Source organism: Cyanistes caeruleus, chromosome 3 (assembly GCF_971803275.1).
Source record: "Cyanistes caeruleus chromosome 3, bCyaCae1.hap1.1, whole genome shotgun sequence".
Classification (NCBI taxonomy): Eukaryota; Metazoa; Chordata; class Aves; order Passeriformes; family Paridae; genus Cyanistes; species Cyanistes caeruleus.
In genome coordinates, this window is record NC_141703.1 from 109549656 (window position 1) to 109563147 (window position 13492).

The window sequence follows — 13492 nt, forward strand, 5'->3', positions numbered from 1 at the left end:
ACTGTGAAAGAGAGGGAAAGAATTCTGATGGCAATATAGGCTTTGGAGAATTTTACTCAGATAATCCTCTCCTAAGGTTGGCCAGCTGGCTTTAAAGGGAACAGACGGAGGAACATTACAAATCACTGAACCGATGGGAACCAAACACAGGGCGCAAAACTCTTCTCATACGAACGCTTCTTTTTAAATCCTGCCATGAAGATAAGCACAGCTCCCAACACTGCTCCCAGGCGGTGCCAGTCCTAGGAGATTTACCCAATGTTTATTCAACGCACATTTCTCCAAAACCCACACGGTACATCCAGCCAGGAAACCGAACAAACATCCATAATTTCCTTTGACACCTCCTAGCTACACTGTTCTGACAAAAGCAACCAGAGCCATCCAGTACCACTGCATGCCAAAAAAACAACAACAAAAGAAAAAAAAAAAAAGAAAAAAGAAAGAAAAAAAAGAAAAAACCCAAGAATCCCTGTTTCCTTACTAAACCACTTCAACACAGAGAGCCAGCAAGAGGGAGAAATCACAGGTCAAACCAGCCAGAGTCCATTAGCTGGTTAGGACAGCACCAATAATAATTCCTGGCTGTATACTTGGGAAAGACATGTAGGTGTTTCTGTAGTCTACTTACACAGAAACCTCAGGAACTCTCCCCTCTCTTCCCTAAGGGAGATTCAAGACATTTGAGGTTTAACAGCTGCAACAAACAGCGTCCTCTTACTAGAGAAAATATTCAGGAACAAGATAACAAGAGACATGGTTACTGAAACAGGATGAAAACATGGAAAAAGCCTCTGGGGTCTAAGTGCTGCCCTAATGACTGCACACTGCTACTCAGAAAAATCTGAATTCAAGTACACAGCTCTCATCACCACTTACAGATCAAATAGGAATGGCAAGATGCAAATCTCGCTGCCTGCAAAAGGGGTAATCTAAGACACCATTTGTGAACAACCTGCTAGCAGTGCCACAGCCCCTGCAAACACAAAGAAATAAAAACCTGCAAATGCCCTTGATCTTGCATTCATTCCCCAGTAGATTACTGTGCTGAACCCAAACATCACCACTTTAATGTCTAGAGCAGTTGAGGGCACAGTTATTATTACACATGAAATAGCAAGGGTATACATTCACTATTCAAATTTGATTGGAGACATGGCAGATGGGTTAAAAAGATGAGTTAGAAGGAAAATAATGCCAGCTATTCTCTTTAAAATAGTTTTAAGACCAGTATCTTATTTATTTCACAGCCAAGAGGTAAAGCAATTCTATAAAGCCAACTCAAAATTAGCAGATATATTTTCCCTTTACACTAGAAAAGAATGCAGATGCTAAACCTATTATATAGACAGTGAAGTGTCATCAGAGCAAAGAAGGCAAAAATAGCTAAGTTATCTGTAAGATGACTAAGCAAATGGATTTTCAAAAATATGCTTTCAAATACGACACCCTTTTCTTAGAGCTGCATACATCCGTTTAGCTTTGTTAATTTCTCAATTCTTTCTTTTGATAATTTATTTTTAGCCTCCCACTAGCATACTTCCCCAGAAGCCTCACTTCACCCTACCCACACTCAAGATTCGCATCCACATACGGAGGATGATTTAGAAAATGCTGCTGATCACCCCAGTAACTATGGAGAATCTCTACTGCAGCACTTTTAAGATCACGTACATGCATTTCTTTTACATCTGTCCATCCACCGGAAAACTGGATTCCTGCTGTCTCCCACCCTCATTTCTACACCCTCTTCATCATCCCCACCCATCTCAGGGGTCTTCACAACTCCACTGGTACCTTCCAGGCCTGATCAACCCTCCTTTCTCATGTGACCCTTGCTCCCATCATTTTTGCAGGTAAGAAACAGCCCACCTCTTTCCCAGGCCACCACCAGTGCCAGGAGGAGAAGGCTGCTTGATGCCATCTCAGGAAGGAACAGCAGTGGTTAGAGGAATGTGAACAGCAGAGCTGGGTGCTGCTCCTGCAGCTGGGGTGGGGGCCACATTCCCCAGCACATCTCTTGAGCACATGTGCTGCCAGCAGCCAGGTTTAGAGGCTGCTGCTGTCAGTTATGGTCATGCTATCTGCACATCTCCCTCTTCCACCAACACCCAGATATCTCTGTAAGGAAAATTACCCTTTCCTCAGATTACATCTCTTCAGGGACTTAGTTGGCACCCACACAACTGCAGCCTCTGGTAATCTACATTTCTGAGGTAACAGCAGGACTTGGTGCTTGGCCAAACCTCCCACCGAGTCATTTTTCTGCCACACCAAAGCCCTGCATATGTCTCTCCTCTGACACTTCCTCATGGAGGGATGGGTACCCTAAAGAAGGTGATGAAACCCTGCAATGGGCTGCCCAGGGAGGCGATGGAGTCAGCACCCCTGAAGGTGTCTAAGTGGCACTGGACACGACACTCAGTGCCATGGGCTGGCTGACAGGGTGGTGGTCAGTCACAGGTTGGACTTGACAACCTCAGAGGGCTTTTCCAGCCTAATTGATTCTGTGTTTGTGAGGCAGCTCCTGCTGCCTGCCCTGTCTGCTGCCAGGAGCCCAATCCTCAACCTCCAGGAGCCAAGCACAAAGCTCTGGGATCCCCTTCCCAGCAAGCGGGCTTCCAAGGCTCAAACCCATTACACTGAGATCATTAGGATGCTTTCAGTAATGTATCCCAGTGGATCTGCTAGAGCAGCTATTAGGCATTTGACACACAGCAAATCCTTCCTCACATTCACCTCCCTCCTCCTCCCTACACCCTCCCCCAAAACAAGCCAGCCTAAAAAATCAAGGGGATCCAGATGAGAGCCAGAAGAAGGGTGACAACAGCTTAACAGGGGCAGGCTTGTGAGAAGAGGTGACAGACCTCTCTGAGATCAGCCCCTCACCTCCCCTACCCTACCCCATGCTCCTCAGGGCAGTCTCAGATAGCTTTCCCCACCGTTCCAGAAGGAAACAAACCTCCTACCCCATCACACATTTGCAGCCACATTCTTCCCTGCAAGGACTGAAAGAAAAAGAAATACAAATAGCTCAAACACCAGAGCCAGGCACAAATCAGAATAACCACTGAGTAAAAGCTGCCCTTCCTCTGCTTGGCAGCCACAGGGTAGCATCTGCAGAGGGACCCTGCAGGCACAACTGGACAATCCAAGAGGAGAGGATGAGGTGTAAGAGCAGCAGAAAATAGGAAGTAAAAACAAAAACGAGATGTCTCAGGCAAGACTTGTACATATAAAAGAACCAAAGCAAGGTTCCTCTATGCTCTAATGATGATGGCAGTGTCTGAGAGATCACCTCCAAACACACCTCTCCTCACATGTAAGCAAGGGATAAAAAGCAACGTGAGATGAGAAAAGCATGTTTTGATATCTATATATGAAGATGAGCAGGTAGATTTACACCCTCCTTGTAGCCCTTTGGACTCTGGACAACTTTTGCCCCTCTACAGTAGAGGTATCTGAGGCTGGACTCTGAGTTCTACTCCGAGGAAAGGCACCTGAGGCTGAATCTTGTTCAAGTCCAACTCATTTACGGCAGAAAGGAGTAAGTGCTTGGCAAACTTCAAGCATTTGGCAGCTACACACTCTAGATTAGATTTAACTGCCAACTAGCTCATGGCATGGGACTGATTAGACGTAACAGCTCCACAGGTGCCAGCGACCCAGAGATTAACTGTGCTGCTCTAACACTGATGGCTGGGATGAATCACAGACAGCCACATGGGCTGCGCCCCACGAGCTTAATGGGGCGCCAAGGAGAGCTCTCATTCACGTAGGATGGGCAAGAGAGCTTGTGCAGGTAAGTAACACCACAGAGCTCCAAGTAAAAATCAATTTTCTTCTTTTTCTAACACCAAGAGAAATCAATCAGGCCGTAACAATCTCTTCCACGTATCAGGAAAAAAGCAGCCTGTTTGCTTGCAGTAAGGCAGCAAGCGAGACCTCATCCCCAATGCTGCGTATCTCCTCCCCAAAAGATCCCATGACACTTTTCAAGCCACTCTCTCAGCAGCCAAGAACAGAGACAGAGCGACTTGCCTACAATTACAAGTCAGAAGAAAGCACTGGAATTTGCGCGCTGTGACTCGTGCTGTAGGTGCCAGGTAACACTGCAGGCATAAAGGTCAAACCCTGCAGCAGGAGCTCTCAAGATACTGTCTGCAGGCCACAAGCAGGCAGCAGAAAGCTGGGAGATGGCACAGTGCCAGCCCAGTTTCTCTTGGTATCTTGGCATCCTTGCTTGGAAAGCGCCTTAGCACCTGGCAGGGCGGATCAGCACTCATCCCCCACAAGACAGCAAACATCCCTCCTCTGTAATGGGATTAGACAGCAGAGCAGGAAAACGGGATATGGGAACCTCCAGGAGAGGAAAGCAAAGCTCGACAGCGTATTCAGGACGGTGGAAGAAGCTGAGGGCCAAGGACTGTATGAGAGGGGAAGGAGCAGAAAGCACTGAGTCAGGGAGATGAGATGAAATGATACGGTGAGAGGGGGAAGAGCACCTTGAAAGCACACCGGAGATAAAGGCATTCAGATAATTGCTCAGAACGGAATAAATATTAGTAAGTACTATAATTACCTCGAAGACTTTACAAAGCTGTAAGAAGAAATATGACTAGAAGAGAGGCTGGCACACAGATGCTTGTTGGGAAGCTCCTATTTCAAGCTATCAAGAAGGAACCAACAAGGCCTGACACCCAGGTTGGTAATTTCAGCTTGGCAGCCAGCCAGAGCCCTTTGGCTGGATCCTAGGTACTGGGTAACTCGAGTTAATAAGTGCCAGATTCCAGCAGTATGATTTTCCAGAGTATTGAGCTTCTGGATGACTTCTGGCAACAAACAACTGCCTTCTCATACTCATACTCAAGGTCCAGCTTCCCTTTCAGAGAGATTCGGAAGAACCTGGGCAGATTCCTATGTTCACGGTGCTGATGCTGAATGGGGACAAAATGATTAATAATCCAAGATGAAAAAAGCCCAATTAATCTAAGCAGCCAAATCTTAATAACCTTGCTGTCATGAGAGATCAGAGCCCCTCTTCCCCAAAGAAACAACCAAAAATTCTGCTATGTTGGGGCTCAGTATCTCATCTTCAAGCCTCCATTTCTCTAAAAGCTTCAGAAACCACCCATTTCACAGCAGCCTGGGTCAGTGCTGAGCTCCTCTCAAACACAGAACAGACATTTAGCACTACATACTCTGTTGAAAAATTGATCTACCTCACCCCCTGCTCCCATCTCCCTTTGGCAAGCTTATCAACTTCCACACAAAGCCCAAAAGCCATAAAAGTGACAGTAGGCCTCAGGCAGATACATCAGGAATGCAATGTGGGAGGAACAACCAAAAAAACAACCCCAAAAATCCCCCAGACACACCATCATTCCCTGTTATTCCCCTTGTAATCACAATGACTTCAGGAGGGAGTTTTTGCTCCCTTGCAAAAAAATTTTGGGCAACTTTAGTTGCTGGAAAGCAAAACTAACAGCTTCTGTGAGCAGAGTAGGGAATACCAGGCAAATGACAGCAATTCCAGACTCATGCCACTAGTTAAAACCCCCCCAAAACTTAGCAGTGCCACAACAGCTATCAAAAACCACATCCAAACACGTCAGAGCCTGATGAGCTGTTTTGCAAGGGGCAGAAGAACAGTATCAAAACAGCAAAGCAAACAAGTGGCATTAGTGAAATGCTTGACAGTGCTCATGGCTGTGCAGCTGCCCCAGGTGCTTCTCTGGATCCCAACTGGGACAACTTTGTCACCAGAAATTGCGCTGGAATCTCCTTATTCCTGCACTTCAGCAGCAACCTCATCCCCTCCTGACCAGCAAAGTCTTAAATCTGCCAAAATCAGAAGAGACAGAAGAAGTGCTAGATGATTTTTCAAGTCCCAGATGGAATCAATATCTTGTTTGGAAAGAAGTCAGCTAAGAGGAGTGGTAAGTACACTGCTCAGGAACAAGACAAATACAGACAGATCCTCAGTATCCGAGTTTCTTTTGTACTCAGGAGTCTTTGACACTTGAAAAGCTATGGGCATGCTGTTAGGCCTGGCGTTTGGCAAGACCCACCCTTCAGAGCCTGTTCTCCCCTATCTTTCTTACCAGCTGGGTTCTTCACCTTCCTTCTCCTCCTAATGCTTTCCCTGGGCTCATCTTTCTTACAGCCTGGAGAAGAGAAGGCTCCAGGGAAAGATCATGGCAGCCTTTCAGTACTCAAAGGGGACTTATAAAAAAGATGGAGAACAACTTTATAGACGGCCAGACAGTGACAGGACAAGGGGGAAGAGTTTTAAATGAAAAAAAGGGGAGATTTAGATTAGAAGTTAGGAGGAAGTTCTTTATTCAGAGGGTGCTGAGGAACAGGCTGCCTAGAAAAGCTGTGGATGCCCCATCCCTGGAAGTGCTCAAGACCAGGTTGGATGGGCCCTGAGCAACCTGGTGTAATGGGTAGCATCTCTACTCATGGCAGGGAGGGGGTGTGGAACTAGATAGTCTTTAAGGTCCCTTCCAACCCAAATCACTCCATCAGTCTGTGATCCTTTTCCCACTCCTCCACTTTACAGCACACCACCTTTTCCCTCCCTGCGAATCATTGCCCAGTAAGAGCTGTAAATGGACCTAGAAACACCAAGGAGCTACAAGAGCAAGATCAGGAAAGAGGAGCCATAGGAAGGTTCAGGCAGCGGTTTCAGCCAGGAACTACAGATTAAACACTAAGCAGGACAGAGCAGGCAGCCTCTGCCAGGGGCTGGAACACCTAAGAGAGTGGCTGGATCAAACACTGGGCTCACTGGAGGGCTGAGTGGTCACACATCCTTGGACCCACAGTAATGATGCCCTGAGACATGGAGCAGGCACACCCCAGCAAGCTGGGTAACCCAGACAAACGTGCCCTGCAGCCACCTGCCTCCACAGCACCCCCCTGATCCCACAAACATCTGCAGCACCACGTGAAAAACAGATCTGCTTTCATGCCAGACACACACACACATGGTCCCAATATGTATTTACTGGGTTTGCCAAGCTAGCTTTGAGATCAATCAAGTCCCTCCAACTGGTCCTCATGTGAGCACCCTGACCTGCACCCTCCCCTGCCTGCCACACCAGGCAGGAACCAGGCTGGAACATCTCCCTTCGTGAGCATCCCTGCTTTTTGGCATTTGTTTAAGTAGTGTGCAGCAATGGTACAAGTCCTGAGTGTCAAAGCCTCTCCCTTTCCAAGAAGAGTTTCCCATCACTTAGCTGAGATGGTCTGGTTTTGTACCCATGTCCAATTACTTCCTGAAATGTGACTTTAGCAACAGTCAGAAAGGCAAGGCTTCCTCTTGTCTCATTGCCACTTGCTAATTAAACCTAACAAGAAAAAGCTTACTGGCTTCCATCATTTGAAACATGTTCCTGATGGAGACAGAGTGAGCAACAGGTTAGAGCTGGATATGACAAAGATGCACAGAGACACCCCAGACCCACCCAAGGCAGCTGCAGACTCAATTTCTTTGCCTTGCAATGTGATCAAACCCAGTTTTGTCAGGAAAGGCTCCATTTTAGGCTCTCCATGGCTGATAAGAAACAGATGCTGAACGTCTCCTAACAATTTAACACAGAGAACTATTCCTTAAGAAGATTTAATATAACTAGGAAAGAAATACCAATATAAAAATGGAGTCAAAACCCATTTAGCAGGTTATCGTGAATAAGTATTTAGGAACTTCAAAGCCAGAGGCAAATCACAATACAGCAGTTTTCCAGACACTGGCTGGAGGGCCTGAACGCCCTTGATACCTTGACAAGTCAAATCATGAGCCGAAGAACCCTAGCAACAATAAGAAAACCCTACTGTGCTCAAAAACCTTCCCCTTCCTTTCAGGTGACTTTCCCGGTGCTTTAAGTTCCTGGGCAGGAATCCTGCAGATTGCTAACTATCAGACAGCAAAGAGCACTCTTTCAGGTTAGAGCACTCTGATTCACCCAAGGTAAACCAGTGAAAACACCTCTGGCTTCAAACTACACTGTATAACCTTTAAATCAATGACAGAACCCATGACTGATTTTATACAGATAAGAAAGAAACCAAGAAAGACCAAAAGAAAAAACTTTATTTTTATTTTTTTTCAAAAAAGGCAATTTCCTGATTAAAAAAACAACTCAACAAGCCTCCCAACACTGAAGTGATGTTCTCCCTATGACCCTCTCTCTCCTACCTCCTTCCCTGTGGTCTGCAGCACTGTTTATTTTGCCTTTCACTTCGTATAATGGGTCTGGTAGAAGTGTCCTAAGTACCCATTCGATTTGCAATAAAAACTGCCTTAATAAAGACATCTAACTTGACGGAAGGTCAGCTAAAAGACAACAATTCACATAAACCAAAACCTCCTGTGTAAATAAACAGGATCTGCAGGAGCCTCAGGATGTCAGACAGTCTGGCCAGGATGGCAGGGAGGGAGAGATGAAGAATCGCATCTGGGGACGTGCAGGAGCGGAGCCTGCCAGCCCGGCTCCGATGGCTGCAGCAGTGTCCCACCTGAGGGACACCCAGAGAGCCACCACAGCCCCACACAGGCAGGAGGCAATGGCCAGAGCCATCTGCAGAGCATGTTCCCCACGTAAAGCAGAGTCACAGCCCACCCCAGCGCACTCGGACAGGGAATTGGCTCTCAGAACGGAGCTTGCGGCGGAGGACTTGGGGCAGACGCAGATGGAGAAAGCGCGATCTTGGCCACTGCCGCTAACAATGCATCGAGGAGCAGATGAGGCGCCAGCAACGTTCCCAGGCCTCGAGCTGCGGTAAACAAAAACAACCCCAAACCCCCTGTGTGCAAACACCCACTACACTGTTTTCTCCATATGTTCCCCTCCAGCCACGCAGTCCTCAGGTCCACTGCACCTAGACTCGAGTGTCAGCCTCCGGCCCCCGCAGCCTGTGTGCCTGGGCAGGCAGCAGAAGAGCAGGAGGGTGCAGGAGCAGAACTCTTGAGCAGCAGCCAACTGCACACTGCTGCTTCCCAGCCAGCATCCCTTCCCCTCCGGGAGACAGGCCGGGAAGATCATCCCTTCGCTCTCCAAGAGTCACCCCGGCATGGGTATTTCACTCCAACATGCCCTTTGCGAGTGAGCTGCGGTTTCGAGACCTTACGCATGCTCTGCTCCCCTCTAGGAATCGCAAATAAATCACCAATTACTATGCATGAATAGAGAGAGGAAGAGGGTAATGAGTCTATGTACATATATACATATGCAATGTTTGAACACAAAGAGCAGTAAATTGCATTCACAGGTGGTATTCTGGAGACTGCAAGAGACTCAAAAGCAGAACTATTCATAAACCAGTCACTGACATGAATGAGTTCAGCGTTCCCCAGAAGCCTATTGTGTTCCCTATATATTACACTATAAATATGAGGAGTATCAGACTTTGCATCCCTGCAAAAAAAAAAAAAAAAAGGAGGTAAATCTTGCAAGTACACATAGGATTAGCACTGGCTGGCACAAGTATTAATGGTCTCATTGCTGCATGAGGATTATTTACAGCACTTGCTCTATTTTCCCATTTTGTACTTGCTGTGATGAAGTGCCACTTGTTTAAAGAACCCTGTAACAAACACGGCAGCAAGAAGGGGGGAAAAAACCAGCAGAGATCTACAAACGTTACACCCACGTGCCAGATGTGGGTTTTCAGACCCTGGTTTCAGAGTTACTTGGATTTTGGTAGGTAGTTAACGCTTGATATATTATATTAAATCACCCACCATCTCTTACCAGAACCACAATTCCTCCTTCAGTGATTTTAATGAGTTTGCAGAACGGGAAGGGAAGAATCAGTTGCATTTCTTTTTCTGCATATTTGACCTATAGCATCTTATCCCCATATTCTAGAATTAACATTACTTGTTTGGGATGCAACCGCCCTTTTCTTGTCAGTCCCATTTACATTACAGAACATGCATTTTTACTCAACCAAGTCAAATTACGTCTCAGTTTTACAAGGGGCAACCTAAAGCACTTCTGTGTGACTTGTGGCTCTGAGGCACTGTCACACATCCCCAGCTTTATTAAAACTGGCAGCTGGGCAGACGCGGACCAAGCAGCTGCAGAAGTCCAGGTGAAAAGAAGGAAAAGTAACTCCAGGCACACACGTGGCACACATCCTACCCTCAAAAACAGCCTCACGTTCACCACAGGGAGGCCAGCACGATCTTTTTACCCACTAGATATGCCCATGGGACTTGGGGACCACTGAAAAGAAACCGATCCTCCGAAGTGGCAGATGACAGCAGCTCGTCCCCCGGGGAGGATCAAGGCAGGTTAGAGCCAGTTTTAGGTCACACAGAAAGGTAATTCCTGCAAGCAAGGGGTCGGGGCGGCCTCAGCAGCAGGCAGGGCTCCGGGTGAGCATCAGCATGGGCTGTGGAGCACAGGGCTGGCGGGTCCTGGGGCGGGGAGCCCTGGGCAGGAGGAGGGGGTGCCCTGGGCAGGAGGAGCGGATACCCTGGGCAGGAGGAGGGGTGCCCTGGGCAGGAGGAGGGGGTGCCCTGGGCAGGAGGAGCGGATGCCCTGGGCAGGAGGAGCGGATGCCCTGGGCAGGAGGAGCGGATGCCCTGGGCAGGAGGAGCGGATGCCCTGGGCAGGAGGAGGGGGTGCCCTGGGCAGGAGGAGGGGGTGCCCTGGGCAGGAGGAGGGATGCCCTGGGCAGGAGGAGCGGATACCCTGGGCAGGAGGAGCGGATACCCTGGGCAGGAGGAGCGGATGCCCTGGGCAGGAGGAGCGGATGCCCTGGGCAGGAGGAGGGGGTGCCCTGGGCAGGAGGAGGGGGTGCCCTGGGCAGGAGGAGGGATGCCCTGGGCAGGAGGAGGGGGTGCCCTGGGCAGGAGGAGGGGGTGCCCTGGGCAGGAGGAGGGATGCCCTGGGCAGGAGGAGGGGGTGCCCTGGGCAGGAGGAGGGGGTGCCCTGGGCAGGAGGAGCGGATGCCCTGGGCAGGAGGAGGGATGCCCTGGGCGGGAGGAGGGGGTGCCCTGGGCGGGAGGAGGGGGTGCCCTGGGCAGGAGGAGGGATGCCCTGGGCAGGAGGAGGGATGCACTGGGCAGGAGGAGGGGGTGCCCTGGGCAGGAGGAGGGATGCCCTGGGCAGGAGGAGGGATGCCCTGGGCAGGAGGAGGGGGTGCCCTGGGCAGGAGGAGGGATGCCCTGGGCAGGAGGAGGGATGCCCTGGGCAGGAGGAGGGATGCCCTCTGCCGCTCCTCCGCCGCAGCAGCTGGGCGTGCTCCGCAGGGAGCGCGCACCGACCCACAGAGCCGAGCGCTCCATATTAGGAATCCCTAATCCAGAATGGTGCTATTGTTCTTCAACAGCAGAGATGGAGCGAGCGAAGCCACGGCAGCAAGCGCTGTGCCCTTCGCCTCCACCCATCCCGCGGGTTGGGACAGCCTCCCCGCACTCCCGGAGCAAAGGCACCCTGGATAAACTTAGCTCGGAGATGGCTTTTTTTTTTCCCAGGGAACCCAAGGAAGCAAGCTAGTGGTTAGGGGAAGTTTGAACCATCTCCAAAACCATTTCAAAGAGTTCGCTCTCTCTCTTTGCTAAAGAAAGGCAGAGCACATCAAACCACCCCCCAACCAAATTACAGACATGGAAGCATGAGTGCAATTCTAGTAGAGATCTTGTTTCCAAATTGGCAGAGCAGGTACGTATGTGACAGTTCTCAAGACAGTAAAATTGCCAGCCCTGCCTCTTCTTCTCTCAATAGCATTAATGCCAGCAGAAAATCATACCAATGAAAAGGCAAATCAAAACAGCTCCGAGGGTGCTCTGTACCTACACAAGCAGAAAGCAGTGCGAGGGTGCCCTGCTGCATTTTCCCAGAAATGTTCCTTCCTATCAACTCATCAGTACTTAAGCCTCGCACATTGGTCTGCAGCAAAAAGCGTAGAGGCGTTTTTAACTGTTTTATATTCCGCTTTCCCCGAATTTGTAGGAAAGAATCTCGCATCCCCACAGCACCTCTCTGTGCAGGCAGCACTGGGATCCCAAAGGACTTGACAGAAGTGCATGCAGTCATCCCTGGGGCAGGCACTTGTGGGACGGGACAAAACCACACGTTTAGCGGTTCACGGGCTCCAGAACGCCGGCAGAGAGAAGGGACTACAGGGGGACTTGGAGAGGCAGCACAAAGCAATCAAATCACTGCATTTCACGGCAGCAGGGACTGCCTTCCCTCTACATTTCAACGCGCTCTTGGAGAGCCAAGCAGAGCACTTTGTTTCTGTAGCCTACCTTACCCCAGGCATTTTCTCAGCTTTCATTGTGCAAGCTCAGCACAGACCCGTGCAAGTCCCTACCCTTACGGTTCCCCTCCGAGACAGCCCCGAGCCCAGCAGCAGCTCCTGGCCGGCCGCTCGCCTTCCCAAGTTGCAGCCGGAGCCCTCCCGGAGCCGGAGCTGCCCGTCCCCTCTGCTCCCACGCCCCGGGGCACGGCACGGAATGGTCACCGGGGGACAGCGGCCGGAGATCAAACCCCGATTTATTTTATACATATACATAGATATACACACGCATATTTACGGGGTTTTTTGTTCCGCCGCTCCTCCCTCCGACCGCGGGAGCAGCGCGGGCAGTGACAACTCCTGGCGACAGGCGCCAGGCACTGACAAGGGCCGCTCCTCCCGCACGCCCTGCTCGGGACTGCGCCCACCTGGGGTCCCGTCCCGTCCCGTCCCGTCCCGCCCCACCGGGGCAGCCCCGCGCTGTCCCGTCGCGCCCCTCCCCGCCGGCGGCGGGCACTTACCGAGGAGCAGCAGGGAGGCGAGCTGCGGCCGCAGGGTCCGCATGGCTGCCGGGGCGCGGGGCGGCGGCCGCCCTTACCTCCCGCCGCGGGGCGCCGCGGGGCGCCGGCTCCCGGGGCAGGCGTCGCGCCGGGCCCGGCGGCACAAAGGGAAGGCGGCGGGGCCGGCACGGGGAGGCGCCAAGGCAGGCGGGGGCATCGCCCCCGCAGCGGGGCGGCCGCCGCGCCTCCCCTCACCGCCGACGGCTCCCGCGGGAGAGGCAGGAGGAGAGCGAGCAGAGAAAACCGTCTCCTCCAAGGGCCGGAAAAAATAAAAATAAAAAAAAAAAAACAGCACGGGGAAGGTGCGGGAGAGAAAAGGCGGGGGGGCGGGGTGGGGGGGAACCAGCGACAACAAAAAGACCCCACCCCGGAAAGTTACAAAAATAAGCGGGGCGCCGCGCCGCCCGGCCCGCCGCCCTCACCTGCCCGCCCACCCTCCCGCTCAGCGCCGCCGCCGCCGCCGCCGCCGCCGCCGGGTGCCCGGCGCTTCCTCCGCGCCCACAGACCCCGCCCCGGCCCGCCCCGGCCCGCCCCGGCCCGCCGCTGGGCTCGGCTCGCCCCGCCGCCGGGCTCGGCTGCCCCCGCCGCCGGGCTCGGCTGGCCCCGCCGCCGGGCTCGGCTACACCCGCCGCCGGGCTCGGCTGCCCCCGCCGCCGGGCTCGGCTACACCCGCC

At 51.5% G+C, this 13492-nt stretch overlaps 2 protein-coding genes across 5 annotated transcripts in view; both read right to left on the reverse strand.

Annotated features, from left to right (window-relative positions):
• LOC147654432 (uncharacterized) overlaps positions 1 to 13492 on the reverse strand; it is a 749593-nt gene that overhangs the window by 372875 nt on the left and 363226 nt on the right. The window lies entirely within an intron of this gene.
• IGSF3 (immunoglobulin superfamily member 3) overlaps positions 1 to 13492 on the reverse strand; it is a 128456-nt gene that overhangs the window by 80091 nt on the left and 34873 nt on the right. For 2 of the 4 annotated variants that reach the window (XM_086884093.1, XM_086884091.1), the window contains exon 1: positions 12780 to 12910. The exons of the other annotated variants lie outside the window; for them this stretch is intronic. In XM_086884093.1, coding sequence (XP_086740219.1) covers positions 12780 to 12822 — 43 coding nt within the window. In that variant the 5' untranslated portion in view covers positions 12823 to 12910. Of the gene's footprint in view, positions 1 to 12779; positions 12911 to 13492 lie in introns of those variants that run through there. 4 annotated transcript variants of the gene reach the window in all.